A 20,432-nucleotide genomic window follows, 5' to 3' on the forward strand; every position below is an offset into this window, starting at 1 on the left:
CTTGTTTCCCAGACTGTGGGCGTTTACGTACATAGCCCTCCATGTTGCATGTTTGTTATGTCTCAGTGGGGATGTTCCCGCTTGAGCTACTTGGACACCTTTAGCATTATTCGCATGTTTTGTACTTTCCCTAGACCCAGAGTTACAACGTGCACCTATCCCGGACTCCCCGGACCCAGAACTACAGTGTGTTCCTATCCCAGACTCGGAAATGTGTGTACCCTGTGGGGGTATTCCCGCTTGGGCTACTTGAACTCCTTTAGTACAATTTGCAATGTGTGTTCTCTCGCTGGACCCAGAATTACAATGTGTACTCCCTCTAGACCCAGAATTACAATGTGTACTCCCGCTAGACCAGAATTACAATGTGTACTCCCGCTAGACCCAGAATTACAATGTGTACTCCCTCTAGACCCAGAATTACAATGTGTACTCCCGCTAGACCAGAATTACAATGTGACCCAGAATTATAATGTGAGCCAACCCCAGACTCGAAAGTATGTATACTCTCCCCTGACCCAAATCGGTGTTTACTTACCTTAGTCTCAAAAAAGTATTGGCAGCTTAGCTCGCCAGGTAGGTTGTTTGTGCCCGTACCCTCCCCCAACTTACCTAGTTTAAAGCCCTGTGTAGTAGGTGGGCTAAACGGTGTCCAAGGACGTTCTTCCCTCTTCTGGTCAGGTGTAACCCGTCTGGTCCCTGTAGTCCTTGCAATGCCTCTCCATGGTGCAAGAACCCAAAGTTCATCTCCTTGCACCATCCCTGCAGCCAGTCGTTTGCCCTCTGGATGCAATCCTCCCTGGCACTGCCCTTGCCCCTTACTGGGAGGATCGAGGAGAAGACCACCTGCGCATCCATCTTCCTCAGCTTCTCACCCAGGGCTCTGAAGTCTTCAGGTATGCTCTCCGGGGTGCTCCTGCCAGTGTCGTTGGTTCCGACGTGGATGAGAATCATGGGGAAGTGGTCACGGGGCTTGATAAGTCTGTCCAGGCAAGCGGTTACATCCCGGATCCTGGCCCCTGGCAAACAGGGTGCTGGTCTTTGACCAAGGGCCCCTGCGTGAGCGGACTGCTGGGCACGATGGACCACTGGTCTGACCCAACACTGGCAATTCTTATGTTCTTATTCCTTTAATAATAATAATAATAATTTTATTCTTATATACTGCCATACCGAAAAAGTTCTAGGCTGTTTACAACAAGGTGAGCTAATACATGGGATACATATAAAATACAAATTAGAATAATGGACTTAAAAACAGATAAAGACAGAAAGCATTTACAATATAATGCAGAAAATACCAGCATGGCAGGGAAAGAAGTAATACATAGAACAGATAAAATACATCAAGATGAATATAAGGAACTTGATTGAAAAAATGAAGCAGAATGCATTAAGATACCAGCCTATCAAGATTCCGGAATCCCAGAGAGTAACAAGATTCTAGAATCTCAAAGAGTAGCAACATTCCACACAGAATCTCAAGGAATAGCAAGATTCCAGAATCCCAGAGAGTAACAAGATTCTAGAATCCCAAAGAGTAGCAACATTCCATACAGAATGTCAAAGAATAGCAAGATTCCGGAATCCCAGAGAGTAGCAACATTCCATACAGAATATCAAAGAAGAAGAATTATAATTTACCGCCATATCAAAAAAGTTCTAGGCGGTTCACAAAAAGGTGAGCTAATACAAGGGATACAGATAAAATACAAATTAGAATAATGGACTTAAAAACAGATAAAGACAGAAAGTATTTACAATATAATGCAGAAAATACTGGCATGGCAGGGAAAGAGAAGGAAAAGACAGTTTTGAGTTTTTGCATGGTCCTGACTAGTCCCGATCTTTGAGAGTTCCAAGAAAGAGGTACAAGCAAGGAACATATGCCAAATAAAATCTTAAAAAGTTAAACAGGAACATTTAAAGAGTATCCTGGAATATATCAGAAGCCAATGAAGTTTGGCCAATAGCAGAGATATGAAAATAAGAATTGCCGCTGCTGGGTCAGACTATTGGTCCATCGTGTCCAGTAGTCCGCTCCCGCAGAAGCCCTTAGGTCAAAGATCAGTGCCTTAACTGAGACTAGCCTTACCTGCGTACGTTCCGGTTCAGCAAGAACTTGTCTAACTTTGTCTTGAATCCCTGGAGGGTGTTTTCCCCTATAACAGCCTCCGGAAGAGCATTCCAGTTCTCCACCACTCTCTAGGTGAAGAAGAACTTCCTTACGTTTGTACGAAATCTATCCCCTTTCAACTTCAGAGAGTGCCCTCTCGTTCTCCCTACCTTGGAGAGGGTGAACAGTCTGTCCTTATCTACTAAGTCTACTCCTTTCAGTACCTTGAATGTTTCGATCATGTCCCCTCTCAGTCTCTTCTTTTCAAGGGAGAAGAGGCCCAGTTTCTCTAATCTATCATTGACGGCAACTCCTCCAGCTCCTTAACATAAGAACATATGAATTGCTGCTGCTGGGTCAGACCAGTGGTCCATCGTGCCCAGCAGTCTACTCCCTTGGCAGCCCTTAGGTCAAAGACCAGTGACCTATTAAAGTCTAGCCTTACCTACGTATGTTTTGTTCCAGCAGGAACTTATCTAACCTTGTCTTGAATCCCTGGAGGGTGTTTTCCCCTATAACAGCCTCCAGAAGAGCATTCCAGTTCTCCACCACTCTGGGTGAAGAAGAACTTCCTTACGTTTGTACGAAATCTATCCCCTTTCAACTTCAGAGAGTGCCCTCTCGTTCTCTCTACCTTGGAGAGGGTGAACAACCTGTCTTTATCTACTAAGTCTATTCCCTTCATTATCTTGAATGCTCAAATTTGCCCTTGCTGAAAATCGACCTAGCCTGGTATTCTGAATTAACTGGAGCCTCTGCAGGCGATACTTGGTTAGTTCCATTATAATATTGGATTGTACACTGCCCTGATGTTTATTAATAATGACTAAATAAGTAAATATGTATTTATATATTTTTTTAAAAACCCAGATGCTCCCTATAATTTTATTTAATTTTTTTTAATTCTTTATTTATTTTTACATCTTACAATAAGTGTGTCAGAAAATAACATTTGAACTTATACAATATCACTTGATTATCTATCATAACCATCTTAAATTATAATATTTAAGCCCTCCCTCCCACCCCTACTATATCATATTTTCTGTTAATCTAAACATTTAATACCAGATTAGAAATCCCTCCCCCCTCCCCTTAATATGCAATTGTACCAATAAGGGAAAAATGATATTTACTCATTACAATATTCAATTAAAGTTTATTTTTGATTTTCAGCTAATCCTGGAGCCAAGAACCCTTCAACACCTGGACCAGCCTCAGATGTTCATTCAAAATCCAGACAAGAACTTCTTCAATGTGAGTACTGCCCAGCAATCTAATCTAATCTAAACCTTAAGTTTATATACCGCATCATCTCCATGAGAATGGAGCTCGACACGGTTTACAAGAACTTAAAATAGTGGGTAGAGAAGAAGGAAAAGGAATTACATGAACTTATGTGTAGAAGGGGGGAGAGAAAGGGGGGAAGGATAGAGCTACAATTTGCTGAAAAGCCAGGTTTTCAGTTGTTTGCGGAATAACTGAAGGGAGCTCAGGTTCCGCAGCGGGGTGGTGAGGTCGTTCCAAAGACCTGTGATTTTGAAGAGAAGGGATTTTCCCAGTTTGCCTGAATAGTGGATGCCGCATGGAGAGGGGAAGGCTAGAGTACCTGATTGGGAAAATGCTTGAGTACCTGATTGTAAAAACCGCTTAGATAACCTTGATAGGCGGTATATAAAAAATCCTAATAAACTTAAACTTAAACTTAGTCTAAGCCTTTGGGCAGTTCTGGAGGAGTTGGGACTGGAGGAGTTGAAAGACAGTGGGATAAGAGGAGGCAGGATTCCGTGAATGATCTTGAAAGCCAGGCAGGAACATTTGAAATGGATTCTGGAGATTATTGGGAGCCACTGCCTAATTTTGGGGGGAGGGGGGGAAGGTAGCTGGGAGTCAAGTAACCAAGCTGAAGAAAGCCTTGAAATGCTTACTCCCATCTCTGGAGTAGACATTACTTTTATGAAATTATCAAAGTTGACATTTTTTTTAGACATGGTTTGCTTCGGGCAGTACGAGGGGGGTGCTGAAACCAACTTCCTAAATTCTGAGCATTAATTTGTCACTGTAGCTGAAAAGAGTGTCATCTTATTTCATTAAGGCCTAGATTCACTAAACTTACCAATCTGGATCGGTGTTGGGCGACTCTTGGCCGAGTTTTGCCAAGCGACCGATTCACTACAGATTCTACATGCAAATGATCTGATCAGATGCATGCCCTATAGCGATCCCACTGCTCTCTGTAAAAGCAATCGAAACACATATGCAGAGTATCTTTGTTGTTTATTGATAGAATTTATGCATGCGCTAGCTCTTCGCCCGGGCGGGGTTTATTCCTGCATGTCATTGGCAGCAAAGCACAAGCGAGCTCAAAAGAAAGGGGGAGGAGGGGCGGCTGCAGTTTACTATTGCAGGCCCTACGAGTTGGACGTTTTTAAAAAGGAATGATTTGTGACCGACACGGTGAATTATTTTGTGTAGCCAGATTATCGAACAGAACACGCTTTAAACCCACAGGTTAAAACCACGGGCTCGCAATGTGCCTTTTACAGACTATATAAAAAAGGACTGCCAATTGGGTTCATAGACAGTGGCGCGCAAGACGCCAGCGCGCTGACAATCCAGCGCCGACAATTCGGCGCAAGACAGAAATGCGCGGGGGAAAAAGTAATTTTTAAAGAGGTCCGACGGGGGGTTTGGGGTAGCAACCCCCCCACTTTATTGGTTAGTGTTCGCGCTGCTGTTGGAGGGAGGTTCGGGGGGTTGGAAACCTCCATTATAGCGAAAACGAAACTTTTTCTGATTTTTTTCAGGAAAAGTTCTGTTTTCTCTATAATGTGAGGGGTTTCACCCCCGACACCTTCCCGCAATGGCAGCGCGAACACTAACCAATAAAGTGGGGGGGTTGCCACCCCAAACCCCCAGTCGGAGCTCTTTAAAAATTACTTTTTCCCCCGCGCACTTTTGTCTTGCGCCGAATTGTCGGCACTGGATTGTCGGCGTGCTGGCGTCTGGCGCGCGATTATCCCGTCACCGCCAATTGCTGTAAGTTACATGACGGCGACTTATAGAGAACTGCACCTCCGCGAAAGGCACTGGAAATGTAGGCCTGGGTTTACCGGGCCTACATGTTCAGTGCCTATGTTTGTCACGAATTGCGCCGGTGTCGGTGCGTCAGGCTGCCTAGCACCACTTCCATCATTAGCCACGCCCATAGTGGTGTTTGGCGGCCTATGTAGGTGCAATTCCGGTGCATATTATTTGGGCTCCTGTAGGTGCTTTAATGGTGCCAATTTAAACAATATTTGTTAATTAACTTAGGTGCCAGTGGGGCATCTACCAATGCCTAAATGCGCGCTGGAATTTCCCCCTAAGAGACCCATCATCTGACCAACTTGGTATGGAAAAAGTTAGATATCTAAAGAAGCGAAAGACAGTGAATATAGAAATAGGAAAGCATGAGGCTAGATTGAAAGAGAGAATCTTTCATGAGACTGCTTAAACAGTGGCAGGTACAAGGCAACAGAAGGTCCGAGGCCACAGGAAGCCTGAGGGAGCAGAAGGCTCAAAGCACCGGCAGACTAAGAGAAATCCCGAGGCAAAGGGCTCAGACTCACGGCGGCAGCCTGCCCAAGACGCTGGCAAGTCCAAGGTCACTGCAAGCCAGAAGCATTTGAAGGCCCAAAAAGGCGGTGGAAGAGGCAGCAACCAATCCAAGTCGGGAGGATCAAGGTGAAGATTGCATGAACATGGCATGCAAGAGACGTGAGGGGATGCATGAGTGAAGGGTGTGTGGCTGAGAGAGCTCGAGGACAGCTAATGTTGACTTGTGGTGGTCAAATCCAGGCTAAAAAAAACCCTTCTTTTTTTTGAAACTGCGTTTGTCCTACCCTGACAACTTGCAAAGCACCCATATCTGTTGTCCTTCCCTCTTCACTTCTCTGCTTCTAGAGTGTTGTCCTTCCCTCTTCACTTCTCTGCTTCTAGAGTGTTGTCCTTCCCTCTTCACTTCTCTGCTTCTAGAGTGTGGCGTAGTGGTTAGAGCAGGATTATAAAACAGGAGAACCAAATCCGCAAACACAAAGTCGCAAAACAAGAAGTGGAAATGTCCTATGCAGACTGGTGGACTCAATATATTTCATAAGATAACTCAATGACTCGATATGTACATGTTTTCTGCCAATCCGAAAAAAGATTTTGAATGCCAAGGAAATCGTTTTGGCTTTCAGAGGATTCAACCATCCATAGCTCTGTACCCACGGCTTGAAAGGTTGTGTATTTGTGAACAAACCAATTTACAATGGCTGGGAGGGTGTAGATGGGCTGGAGTAAGTCTTAACAGAGATTTCGGCAGTTGGAACCCAAGCACAGTACCGGGTAAAGCTTTAGATTCTCGTCCAGAAATAGCTAAGAAGAAAAAAAAAAAAAATTTAAATTGAATCAGGTTGGGCAGACTGGATGGACCATTCGGGTCTTTATCTGCCGTCATCTACTATGTTACTATGTTACATTATCCTTGACATTTTTAAGACTCCCGAAGCATACCATCTAGGCATAAACATGTCGAGTCATTGAGTTACCTTTGGATAAATAAAAGGACATTTATGAAATATATTGAGTCCACCAGTCTAGCTGCTACTTGTGACCTTGGGCAAGTCACTTAATCCTCCACTGCCCCAGGTACATTAGATCAGTGTTTCTCAACTTCTTCAAGCTAAGTACCCCCTAAGCCTAACAAATACTAACCGAGTACCCCTGCCCAAGCTCTACCCCTGACCCCAACCCCATAATAATAGTACTAATTGTAACGTAATTTTTTCCATCCATTTTTCATATACACACAATATAATCTTATTAATACATAATGGTAACCACAAAATTAAAAAAAACACAAAGCACACTGTACGCAGAGAAAATGTTAATTATCATTTATATTTGGGGTTTTTTTATCAAAGAGGTCAAGGCAGATGACTTTAAAATATGCAATCAGTAACAACTATAGAAAAACAGACAAATATAGAGCAAAATATAGACAGCAGAGATAAATTCACAAAACTGACACATTTTGATCACTAAATTGAAAATAAAATTATTTTTCCTAGTTCAAGTTTCAAGTTTATTGAATATTTGATGGATCGCCTATTACAAAATTTCTAGGCGATGTACATTAACAAAATAAAAGTATACAAGAGGCTAAAATATAACAAATATTGACAAATTACACATTACATTTTATATAAAACATACATGAGGGGTAAGGAATAATATAAAGTTACACTGTTGGGTTAGAAAAAAAAGGGAAACACAAAAGGATAGGTTTAACTTTATCAGAACACAAGCTAAAGCTGTCTTTAAAGGAAGTGAACGCTTTGAAATTAAAAATACTCTTTAAGTAGGTAGTTTAAAAAAAAAAAAAAATAATAAGATTTAAGCCGATATTAAAAGCGTTTTTAGGTTGTCTGGTGATTTCATGAGTCTCTGGTTGCATTCCAATATTTCTTTCTTTCTGCCTCCTGTATGCTTCCTCTCCTCCGAACCCCATTCCCTCCCCCAACCAACATCTCTCTCTCTGTCCCTCCATGAGTCCCAACTTTTCTTCCTCTCTCCTCCACCCCTTTTGGCAATATGTTTCCCTCTCTCTCTCTCTCACTGTCCATCTGTCTTGAGAGATCCAGGCATCTCTCCCACCCCCTCTACTGCCACATCCAACATTTCTCCCTCTCTCATCCCCTGGATCATGTGCAGCATTTTTCACCACTGCCCACCAGCCCCATGCTCATTTCTCCTTCTATCACCCCTCTCCAACACAATGGCACATTTCCCCCTCCATCACTATGTCCAACATTCCTCCCCTTTACATCCCCTTTAATCTATCCCTGTTCCCTCTCCACCACCATATCCAACATTTCTCCCTCTCATCCTTCCCATGCATCTCTACCTCTCTCTTTCTCTCTATGCCCAGTTTTCTTCTGTCTTCCTTTCCCTCTCACTCACACACTGATGCCCAACAATTCTCCCTTTCTATTCCCTCCCTCCTGTCCCAAGTTAGTACTTCCCTTCTGTGTCCCATGTTCATGCACCTTCCCTTCCTTCTGTGTCGAGTTTGTGTCCCCTCCCTGCCTTCCAAAATTAAGTTGCACGCCCGGATCCCTGCCTGCATCCCCCTCCCGAAGCCGACTCAACCCGTCCACAGAAACCGATTATTGTACAATGCTGCATGCATCTGGTAGCACTTTATAAATAATATATAGCAATAATAGACTTATCTGAGCTTGGACTTGGTCCTAAACGGCATTACGGGGCCAGAAAGGAAGTAGAAGTCACAGTTCCGCTGGGGACGAGCGACTACAACATGATCAACTTCAAACTCGATGTTGGGAAGGGGAAAGGTTCTAAAACCTCAACCATGACTTTAAACTTTAAAAGGGGAAGATACGATAGCAAGAGAGCCATGGTGAAACGACGGATCAAGAAAAAAATGGGCAAAGTCGAAATGGTAGAACAGGCATGGTCCCTCCTGAAAAATACTATCACGGAAGCACAAAGCCTCTACATTCCGTGGATGTCCAAAGCAAAGAAAACCAAAGGCAAAAGAGAGCCGGCGTGGCTTACTAAAGAGGTGAAGGAAGCCATAAAAGAAAAGAAGGACTCCTTTAAAGCATGGAAACGCACAAAAACAACCGAAACTTGGAACAAACACAAGCAAGATCAGAAGAAGTGTCACAGGGCGGTGAGGGATGCCAAAAAGGACTATGAGGAGAAAATAGCGCAGGAGGCCAAAAAACTTCAAGCCCTTCTTCAGGTACGTTAAAGGGAGAAAACCCGCAAAAGAGGCGGTGGGACCGCTGGACAACCAGGGAAGGAAAGGGTACATTAAGGAAGACAAACAAATCGCAGACAGACTAAATTCCTTTTTTGTGTCTGTCTTTACAAAGGAAGACACTGCGACAATTCCAGCAGCAGTAAAAGTGTTCAAAGGAGCAACAGAAGACAGCCTTACCACAGTAGAAGTGGACCTGGACAAGATTTACCGCCAGATCGACAAACTCAAAAGTGACAAATCTCCTGGACCAGACGGAATTCATCCGATAGTCTTGAAAGAGCTAAAAGTGGAAATCGGAGAACTATTGCAAAAACTTGCCAAACAGGACAGTTACCGGACGACTGGAAAATAGCGAACGTCACGCCGATATTTAAAAAAGGATCGAGAGGAGTACCCGGCAACTATAGACCTGTAAGTCTCACGTCGGTCCCTGGAAAGATGGTGGAGACGCTGATCAAGAATAGCAAAACCCGGCACTTAGACACACACGACCTAATGAGAGCCAGCTAACATGGATTCAGGAAAGGGAAGTCATGTTTGACGAACCTACTTCAATTTTTTGAGACAGTGAACAGACAAATTGATAATGGAGAACTGGTGGATATTATATACTTGGATTTCCAGAAAGCGTTCGACAAGGCACATGTAAGACTCCTCAGGAAACTGCAAGGCCATGGAATAGAAGGAGATATACTAAGATGGATAGGCAAATGGCTGGAGAACAGAAGGCAGAGAGTGGGCATAAATGGGAAGTTCTCAGACTGGGAGAATGTGACTAGCGGTGTGCCCCAGGGCTCGGTACTTGGGCCCATCTTATTTAATATTTTCATCAACGACCTAGAGGATGGAACGTCCAGTGAGATCATCAAGTTTGGAGATGACACAAAGCTATGCCGGGCAATCAACTCGCAGAAGGACAGTGAGGAACTCCAGAGCGACTTGAGCTGATTGGAGAAATGGGCAGACAAATGGCAGATGAAGTTTAATGTGGAAAAATGCAAAGTGATGCACTTAGGCAGAAAAAATAAGGAACACAAGTATAGTATGTCAGGTGCGACTCTGGGAAGAACCGAACAGGAAAAGGACCTGGGCGTATTAATCGATAGGACCCTGAAGCCGCTGGTGCAATGCGCGGCGGCAGCGAAGAACACAAACGGAATGCTAGGCATGATAAAGAAGGGAATCACAAATAGATCGGAGAAAGTAATAATGCCGCTTTCTAGAGCAATGGTCAGACCACACTTGGAATACTGCGTCCAACATTGGTCTCCATACCTAAAGAAGGATATAAAAATGCTCGAGAGGGTGCAGAGACGAGCAACGAAGCTAATAAAGGGCATGAAGAACTTGGAATATGAGGAACAACTCAAGAGACTGGGATTGTTCTCCCTCAAGAAGAGAAGACTGCGAGGGGATATGATCGAGACTTTCAAAATACTGAAAGGAAAATAGAGCAGGAAAAAAAAATTATTTACAATGTCTAATGTGACACGGACAAGAGGACATGGACAGAAGTTAAGGGGGGACAAGTTCAGGACAAATATCAAGAAGTTCTGCTTCACGCAACGAGTGGTGGACACCTGGAATGCTCTCCCAGAAGAGGTAATTGCAGAATCCACCGTTCTAGGATTTAAGGGTAAGTTAGATGTGCATCTCCTTATGAGTGGCATAAAGTGACTTGGGTAAGCTAGACACACATCTTCTTACGAGAAGCTTAGAATGATATGGGGACTAAAACTATGCCAGGGTATACCTGGCGGGGCCTCCGCGTGTGCGGATCGCCGGACTTGATGGACCTAGGGTCTGTTTCGGAGATGACACTTCTTATGTTCTTGGAACACCATCTACGAAAATCATTAGCTGAAGCACTGCTTATGGTGGTGATCTTGGAAGAGTTTATTTTAATTTTAAATTGGTTAGTGTTGTTTCTTTACTTATATTTTGCCATTCTCAGGGCTAAGCAAAATAAAAATTTCTAACAGCCTGTATTGCCTGATACCATGAGATTTGATCGTTTGAATAATCAGGGCCATTGACCCTCAAAATGGAAAAGCCACACAAGCATATAAACAGCATAAGCAAGTTGCAATGTAACTTTTATCGTCTTCGAGGGCAAATGGCAGTTTCTCCAGAGAGATGTAGAGGGCCGTTTTTTATATTTGTGGAGCATGCACAGAAATCCAGGACCAAACAAGCCCATTTTCAAAACTGCAAAATGTCTGTCTTGTGTTTTTCAAAAAAAATGGTCAATTTTCAGAAGTTATTTGTGGTTTTTCACACTTCGTGGTCCGGCTCTGCCCCTATCCCCCATGAATACCGAGGGAGAAGTGTAGAAAATAGGTTTTGAAAATACTCTCGTTCTCTCTACCTTGGAGAGGGTGAACAACCTGTCCTTATCTACTAAGTCTATTCCCTTCATTATCTTGAACGTTTTGATCATGTCCCCTCTGTCTCCTCTTTTCAAGGGAGAAGAGGCCAGTTTCTCCAATCTCTCACTGTACGGCAACTCCTCCAGTCCATTAACCATTTTAGTCGCTCTTTTCTGGTCCTGATAAGAAATCACGTGGATTAAGGGACCCTTGAGGAAGACAACATTGTCAAAACACAGACCGTGTTGGGTCCATAGCTTCCAACGGGTTGGGTCCTAGATATATTTTAAGTAGATTATTTAATTGTACTTTTAAATAAAGCCTGCATCTTGAACATCGCCATTTCCACAAAGTTTTCTGTTTCGCTGGGTAATAAATTGGTCAGTTACTTAATTTATAACATTTTATTAAAGGAATCAAATAAATATACAATCTACTATAATAAAACGCTAAGCGCGCGTGCGCACTCTTACCTGCGTGTTCCCTGATCCCTGATCTGTATGTCCGTGGCAGGTAACAGTATGCCTGCGTGCTTAGAGTTTTTTTCTAGGAAATACGACTGGCGGCAGGTAACATGCCGCAACTCCCACCCACCCCCCCTGGCGCCGACCCTACCCGGCACACCCAAAACCCGCGTTGACCCTCCCCGCCGAACCTCCCACTGTGAGACGAACACAAACCTCCCAGCTCCAGCAGCGTCTGAGGCACAGTAAACACGCTGCTTCACGTCCTTCTACTGCCCTGATTTCCTCTACTGCGTCCGTGATGACTTCATCAGAGACACGGCAGAAGAAATTAGGGCAGTAGAAGGCTGCGAAGCAGCGTGTTTACTGCGCCTCGGATATTGCTGGAGCTGGGAGGTTTGTCGTTCGTCTAGTGGTGTGAGGGTCGGATGGGAGGGTCAGTGGGGTCGGCGGCAGAAGTGGCGAGGGGGGGTATTAAATGGAAACATGCTGCTCAGGGGGATGGGAGGGAGGCAGGCTGGCATCGGGGTTGGGGGTGGGGTGGGACAAAGTCTGGAAGATAGTGATGGGGACATAGGAAGGAGGCACTGGGGGCACTAAGGACATAGGAAGGGGCACTATATTCACAATTCTAATTTTTCCATATTTCTATCATTCCTCCAAAATATATTTCCATATGACCTATTTCATACATCTATACACTCCTTTTGTTCCCTTCCCCCTTTTCCCCCCTTTCCTCCCCCCCATTGTTTTATTTCCAATTATAACATTGTAATGAATGAATTAAACAAATATACAGTTCAAGAATTTCCATGCATATTACTATCATCCCTCCCCTCCCCCAGAATGGAAGGTGACACAAATTACCAGATGTTGGAATGCAATGAATGTTTCCCAAGCTTCAATATAAAACATTAAGAATCATATTTCGTGCTCTAGAGGAAAGATTTTGAATATATGGGTCATAAGAACATAAGCAATGCCTCCACTGGGTCAGACCTGAGGTCCATCGTGCCCAGCAGTCCACTCATGCGGCAGCCCAACAGGTCCAGGACCTGTGCAGTAATCCTCTATCTATACCCCTCTATCCCCTTTTCCAGCAGGAAATTGTCCAATCCGTTCTTGAACCCCAGTACCTATTATGCTCTCTGGAAGCGCATTGGCTAAGGCTCTTAACATTTGCATCTCCTCTTCCTATAGGCTAAGGCTCTTTGCACCTGCATTGTGATGTCATAGAGCTTTATGGTTATAGAAACCTAGAAACATGATGGCAGATAAAGGCCAAATGGTCCATCCGCAGCATCCACTATCTCCTCCTCTCCTATAAGAACATAAGCAATGCCTCTGCTGGGTCAGACCCGAGGTCCATCGTGCCCAGCAATCCGCTCACGCGGCGGCCCAACAGGTCCAGGACCTGTGCAGTAATCCTCTATCTATACCCCTCTATCCCCTTTTCCAGCAGGAAATTGTCCAATCCTTTCTTGAACCCCAGTACCGTACTCTGCCCTATTACGTCCTCTGGAAGCACATTCCAGGTGTCCACCACACGTTGGGTAAAGAAGAACTTCCTAGCATTCGTTTTGAATCTGTCCCCTTTCAACTTTTCCAAATGCCCTCTTGTTCTTTTATGTTTTGAAAGTTTGAAGAATCTGTCCCTCTCCACTCTCTCTATGCCCTTCATGATCTTGTAGGTTTCTATCATGTCTCCTCTGAGTCTCCGCTTTCCAAAAAGAGATGAGTTTGTCTAGGAAATGTACGAACCTCCCAAACCTCAAATAAAATTAATCGATGGTCAGTTACTTAAGCAAATATGTAGATAATGTTAGAAATGTCTCGGTGTGTCAGCAGGTCATTTTTTGATATGTTTATCCAGAGTATGTTCTGAGGGGCAGGGGAATGGTGGTGTAAAGCCGGAGAGATGATGGTATCTCCTGCTCCAATAGCAATAGAGAACTTGCTTTGCTGTTAAATGAAGAAATTCTTCAAGAATCCAGGATGAGTTACAGGTCAACGCACGCAACAGGTTACAATCTGCCATAGGCTACTTTTACAAAGGTGCGTTAGGGCCTTAACGCGCAGAATAGCGCGCGTGCAAGCCGCTACCGCCTCCTTTTAAGCAGGCGGTAATATTTTTGCTAGTGCGCGCTAATTTTGTGCGTGCACTAAAACCGCTAGCGCACCTTAGTAAAAGGAGCCCATAGTTACAGTACAAATTTTTCTGATACAAGATTTCATAGTAACATAGTAGATGACGGCAGATAAAGACCCGAATGGTTCATCCAGTCTGCCCAACCTGATTCAATTTAAATTTTTTAATTTTTTCTTCTTAGCTATTTCTTGGCAAGAATCCAAAGCTCTACCCGGTACTGTGCTTGGGTTCCTACTGCCGAAATCTCCTTTAAAACCTACTCCAGCCCATCTACACCCTCCCAGCCACTGAAGCCCTCCCCAGCCCATCCCCCACCAAATGGCCAGACACAGACCGTGCAAGTCTGACCAGTAATGGCCTTAGTTCAATATTTATTATTATTTTCTGATTCTAGATCTTCTGTGTTCATCCCACGCTTCTTTGAACTCAGTCACAGTTTTACTCTTCACCACCTTTCTCGGGAGCGCATTCCAGGCATCCACCACCCTCTCCGTAAAGTAGAATTTCCTAACATTGCCTTTGAATCTACCACCCCTCAACCTAACTCGATACATCTTAAAGATCTAATAGCAATATCCATAATATACAATTTACAGGTTAAATTAGTCATAGATACAGTGCAAGATTTTTCAACTCAAGCTTCTATCCCAATGTGAGTCACACCGAGGATCTTTTTATCAATATACATTACACTTCCCCCTCTCCATTCGCAGTTTCAGTAATCGCAATTTCACATATTTGTGATTTTTTGGGGAGGGGGAAAAAAGAAAAAAAAAAAATCCTTAAGTCTTCCCCCCAGCATCCCAGCCTTACCTGGTGGTCTAGCGGGCTTTCGGGGCAGGAGCGATCTTCCTACGCTCCTGCCCCATGCAGATCGCCATTAGGAAATAGCTGTAGGGAGTTCCCGTCGTACTCTTGAGAGACTATGGGAACTCACAGCAGCCATTTCCTAATGGCGATCTGCACGGGGCAGGAGCGTAGGAAGATCGCTCCTGCCCGAAGCCCGCTAGACCACCAGGTAAGGCCGGGAAGGCGGGAGGGAGGCGGGTGTGGGTCAGAGCCGGATATTCGCGGTTTTTCGCCTTTCGCGGTCCGACTCTGCCCCTATCCCCTGCGAATCCGGAGGGAGAAGTGTACATTTCTTTGTAATCTATCGGTTGTGGGCAGGGGAGTAAGGTGAACAGGTATGTTTTTTTGAATTGCTTTCTGAAAGTCGAGGAGTCCTTCAAGGGATCTAATCTGTTGGGGCAGTTGATTCCATTGGCTCGGTATGAAGTGGGAGTAGGAACATCGTTTGGCAGTTTGCAGCCCTAATATATATACTGTATTTCATTGTAATGTAGCGTTTCATATGTCTCTTTCTGCAGATGCTGAGAAACTCTGCCTAGATGTCAACACGGCACACAAGAGGGTGGTTTTGTCTGATAACTACACTCAAATTTCAGTCACCGACATACCTCAAAATTACAGCGATAACCCGCAGCGGTTTACCCACTGCTCCCAGGTGCTGTGCCAGCAGGGTTTCTACAAGGGCATCCACTACTGGGAAGTAGGTATACAGAACAGCACTTTCTGTGCAATTGGGATCGCCTACAAGAATATCGACAAGAAAGGAACGGACAGCCGATTGGGAAGAAACAAAGTGTCTTGGTGCGTTGAATGGTTCAATGCCAAACTCTCAGCTTGGCATAATGACTTGGAAGAGATCTTGCCCAACCCCAACCCCAGCAAGATTGGGGTCTTGCTGAACTGTGATGAAGGGTATGTGGCTTTCTATTCGGTCACCAAGAAGAAGAACACCCTGTTGTACAAATTTCAAGCGCAGTTCACTCAGCAAGTCTACCCTGCCTTCTGGGTGTTCTCCAGCAACACAACCTTATCGCTCTGCCAGCTAAAATGAGCAGGCTAGAAGGTATCAATTTGGAAATGTGTTCCGAGTTATTTGCAGTGATGCTCATTGGCTTAGTTGCTAAAATATTATTCTCAGTTGGGTATTGTTTATTTCGTACGTCATGGGATAGGCATGTGGGATCTCTTGGGGGGTGAAGTTGGGGGGTGGGTCATTAGAGTGGGCAGACTTGATGGGCCGAGGCCCTTTTCTGCCGTCATTTTCTATGTTTCCTTTCAGGATAAAATCAAAGCAGTTTGCATATTAGACTAATGTCTCCTAATTCCATAATCTTGCATGCCCATTTTCATGTTTAGCATGCAAAATTGTTCACATAAGTTATAGAATTCTGCCAGTTAATCATATAACCTAATTATTCAGATAGGTGCTAATAGATATTAACAATCGTTGGCTATACCTGGAGTTAATTGGCCCAGATTTGCAGTTACTTGCGTAACTGCCCTTAGTTCAGTGGTCTCAAACTCGCGGCCCGGGGGCCACATGCGGTCCACCAGGTACTATTTATCATAATCACAAAAGTAAAATAAAACGGTTTCATCATCATATGTCTATCTATAAATTACAATATTATTATTAAGACTTAGCCAAAAGGAAAGATTTATAAACTATAAAGATTTTTACCTCATGCAAAATTGTCATTTCTTTAATAAGATATTAACTATTTTTTCTGAGGCCCTCCAAGAACCTACAAATCCCAAATGTGGCCCTGCAAAGGTTTGGAGTTGGAGACCACTGAAGTAGCTGGTATTCTATAATCCTGGTGTGTAATTTCTTTAGTGTGCAACTGCTGGGGGGGGTGGGGCGAGGTGGATGTGGGAGGGACATGGACAAGTCAAGGACATGCCCAGCACTTATACAATAAGGGAGTGATTCTACAAACAGTGCCCCCTGATTGTAGGCATCCTACCGCCTTTTTACCAGCCAATTGGGATGCAGGTTGTTTTTTTTTTTTTTAAATGGATGTGACACATGATGCCTATATTGTAGGTGTCTGTCTTGCACCTTTGGAGATGCATAGGAATACTTACGGACACTCAAGGCCGGCATGGGTGTGGTTTCCATCGGAAATGGCCTTGGGCGTCCTTAAGTATTCCTATGCGTCTCCATAGACATGAGACAGACATCTTAAATTTAGACCTATAAAATGCTAGCCTACATTTAAGGCGTCTGTTAGGGAAAAAAAAAAGATGTGATTCTCTAAAGGATGTCGATTCGTTGATTGACACGTGAGCAACGGCCACTTCATAGTGAGATCAGAGTCCTTTAGAGAATCGGGCCCTAAGGGGCTCATTTTCAAACACTTGAGACGTCCAAAAAAACTGCACAAATCAGCACTTGGGACGTTTTTCTCGCTAAAATGTCCAAGTGCCGATTTTCAACGTCGACTTTCTGGACATCTTGCTAGGCTTCTTAGCCACTGTGCATCCAGAGTTTGACTGGGCATATTGGAGGTGTGTTATGGGTAGACTTTGGGTGTGCTTAGCATTCGGACATCATGCAGTGATCAGCAAAGTATCGACCTCAATACAAATAAAACATAACTAAAAATTAGGTGCATGGTACGCCATGAGACTGTGCCTCATTTTCTGCATTCTGCACAGATATGCTTTGGGGGGACATAGGGCTAGATTCACTAACCTGACTTCCGGGGCCGATTCCAGCAGGCCTGACCAATTCACAACAGCTAAATATTGAAATGAGGGTGATCGTTGGAACGTCCCCCTTTGCCTGCATGGATCGCTAGTGTGCGATCCTGATGCATGCTCAGACCATCTGCTTTCCCTGCAGATGGTATGCGCATACATTTTTTGTCCGTTTTTTTTTTTTCGGGCCCCCGACTCTCCTGCTATCCCAGGGAAGGGATATCCCTGGCGGCAGCAGCCTCTTCCCTTTCGCCAACACTGTCAGCTGGTCATGCCTTGCTCTCTGCCGCCTTCCGTGCAGTGCAAGCCTGCAGGTTTAAAGCGGGGCTGCACTATGGCTTGCAGCCCCGCTTTAAACCCGCGGGCTCGCACTGCAGGGAAGGTGGCAGAGATCCAGGGCTCGGAGCAGAGAGGACATGGGGGAGAAAGCAGGGCTGGAAGATCGGGAATGGACAGGCTTCCATTTTGTTACTTGCAGACAAAAAACCCCCAAGACTGACAGCTAAGATCAGGCATGGCTGGAAGATCAGGGCAGAGTGCAGGGTAGCAATGAAGCAGGAGAGTCGGCAGAGACATGTGCAACTGGTCCCAGCAGTCACTTCTTCTCTTGATTGGCCAGTCCAATCAGTGTCCCAAATTTTGTTTTGTGAATCGGGTCCCTGCCTACTTTGCATGCCGTTCCCCTCATTTGCATGCGCGGATAGGAAGCAGATCGAAGGAGAGGTTAGTGAATCAGGCCGAAGGGAAATCGGGTCGCAAACCGATCGGTACACGATCGGTTTGCTTTGTGAATCTAGCCCATAGTTTGGCCAGAACTGGTGCAAAGTTGCCAGTACCCTTGTGTATTATATAAAATACTTCTGTACCTTAAAAGCAGGGGTGAATTTATGCACTACTGAGGGTCATTGTCCAAGCCTATTTTATAAAGATGCATATGGTGGTTATGTAATACTGGTGCCATTTTTGGATTTTTCCCAAACAGCATTTCAGAACTCATGCCTTCTGGGTTATAGTACATGGAAACAAATGGCTGAGGTTGGCAAATAGACTGAAACTATTTCAGCATGGCGTACATTGTGAGCAAAAGATTGTAGTTCAGTTCTGTATACACCGGGCTGCACCTCTAATCATCTCTGTCAGAAGAGTGTTGGTTATCGGTTCAAAAGAGGTTTGACAGGTTCCTGTAGGAAAAGTCCATTAAAAAAATCTTAGCCAGGCAGACTTTGGGAAGCCATTACTCATCTCTTTTTTTTTTTTTTTTTAAATCTTTATTCATTTTCAAAAATTACAAGTGTACAACAGTCATTCAGAAATACCTTAATTCATCACTTGACATTCTTATTTGTATTATTCCAAATAAATAATTATATAAGAAACCCACCCCTCCCACCCATATACCAATAAATAACAACTATCAATATATTACTCATCTCTAGAAAGGAACTCTGAGAAATAGATCTACTTTTGGGGATCTGCTAAGTACTTGCAACCCAGAATGGCCACCCTCTGAGACAGGATCCTGGGCTCAATGGATCTTGGCCTAACTCACTATGACTTCTTAAGTTCTTATGAATGATTTGCTCTGTGTCCAGGTGACGGTGGTGACAGCTGAGAACTACTTTGGTTCCTTAGATGTCACAGCAGGGGTGCCACACTTTTTGGGCTTGCGAGCTACATTTAAAATGACCAAGTCAAAATGATCTACCAACAATAAAATTTTTTTTAAAAAACCACAAAGCACATTGAAGGGCAGAGAAAATATAAATTATCATTTATATTCCGGGGGATTTTCAAAGAGGTCAAGGCAGATGGCTCTATGCAATGTCACCTCGGTAACAACCATACAAAAATAGACAAATTTACCCCCTCCCTTTTTACTAAACCGCAATAGCAGTTTTTAGCGCAGGGAGCTGCGCTGAATGCCCCATGCTGCTCTCTGCTCATAGGCTCCCTGCACTAAAAACCGTTATTGCGGTTTAGTAAAAGGAAGCCATAGTGCAAAATATAGACAGCAGATTTAAATTCTCAAAACGGACACATTTTGATCACTAAATTGAAAATAAAATCATTTTATTCTTCTGACTGTGCATCCAATATTTCTTCCCTTCTTTCAGCCTCCTGTATGCTTCCTTTCCTCCAGACCTCATTCTCTCCCCCAACTTTTTCTTTCTTTCTCCCTGCCCCTTCTTTCTTTCTGTCTCCCTTCCTCCCTTTCTTTCTCTCTCTCTCTCTCCATGCCCTCTTTCTTTCTGTTTCCCTTCTTTCTTTGTCTCCCTTCCATTCCCCAAGCCACTAGGTTTGCTGCCACCACCACCATTGGGTAACAGGCCCCCAAGCCACCGCCGCCCCAAGCTCTCCCTGCAGAAGCATCGTGCTGACCAGCATTCCGCTCCCCGACATCAATTCTGACGTCGTAGAGGAAGTTCCAGGCCAGTCAGGCAGCGATTGGCTGGCCCAAAACTTCTTCTACGACGTCAGAATTGACGTTGGGGAGTGAAATGCTTCTACAGGGAGAGCTTGGGGCGGAGGTGGGGGACGTCAGGGAGAGGAACGCTGATTTTTCCGGTAAATCGGGACAGCAACACGAGTCTATCACTGAGCCCGGGATGGGCTCTGCGATCGACTCGCATTGCCTTCCCGATCTACCGGTCAATCGCGATAGACGTATTGGGCACCACTGGTCTACAGGTTCTCACAGCACAGAAAGCTGTGTATGGCACTGACTGCAAATTCTCTTTTCTGCTTTCCTACCTAATGTGCAAGAGTCTGTGCACAACAGAGGCAGATATGATTGCCTACATGTCAATAATTCACCAGTCGCGTATTTCCATTAGCGTCAACGAAATGCACACAGGACTAGATTCATGGTGGATTAAATGGCCATAGCTTTATTCGCATAGTGAACAAAAGTATATATGGATGAGAAAGGCAGCCTGAGCCATTTTCTGTTCTTCCTGTGCCTTGC

The 20,432-nt window shown here is 44.4% G+C and overlaps 1 protein-coding gene across 5 annotated transcripts in view; it reads left to right on the forward strand.

Annotated features, from left to right (window-relative positions):
* Positions 1 to 20,432, forward strand: part of TRIM25 (tripartite motif containing 25) — a 70,986-nt gene that overhangs the window by 37,616 nt on the left and 12,938 nt on the right. For 3 of the 5 annotated variants that reach the window (XM_033960029.1, XM_033960032.1, XM_033960031.1), the window contains 2 exons: positions 3,293 to 3,373; positions 15,283 to 16,631. In XM_033960029.1, the coding sequence (XP_033815920.1) occupies positions 3,293 to 3,373; positions 15,283 to 15,815 (614 nt within the window). In that variant the 3' untranslated portion in view covers positions 15,816 to 16,631. Of the gene's footprint in view, positions 1 to 3,292; positions 3,374 to 5,616; positions 5,843 to 15,282; positions 16,632 to 20,432 lie in introns of those variants that run through there. The other 2 variants (XM_033960033.1, XM_033960030.1) reach the window with 2 other exon arrangements.

Source organism: Geotrypetes seraphini, chromosome 10 (genome assembly GCF_902459505.1).
Source record: "Geotrypetes seraphini chromosome 10, aGeoSer1.1, whole genome shotgun sequence".
NCBI lineage: Eukaryota > Metazoa > Chordata > Amphibia > Gymnophiona > Dermophiidae > Geotrypetes > Geotrypetes seraphini.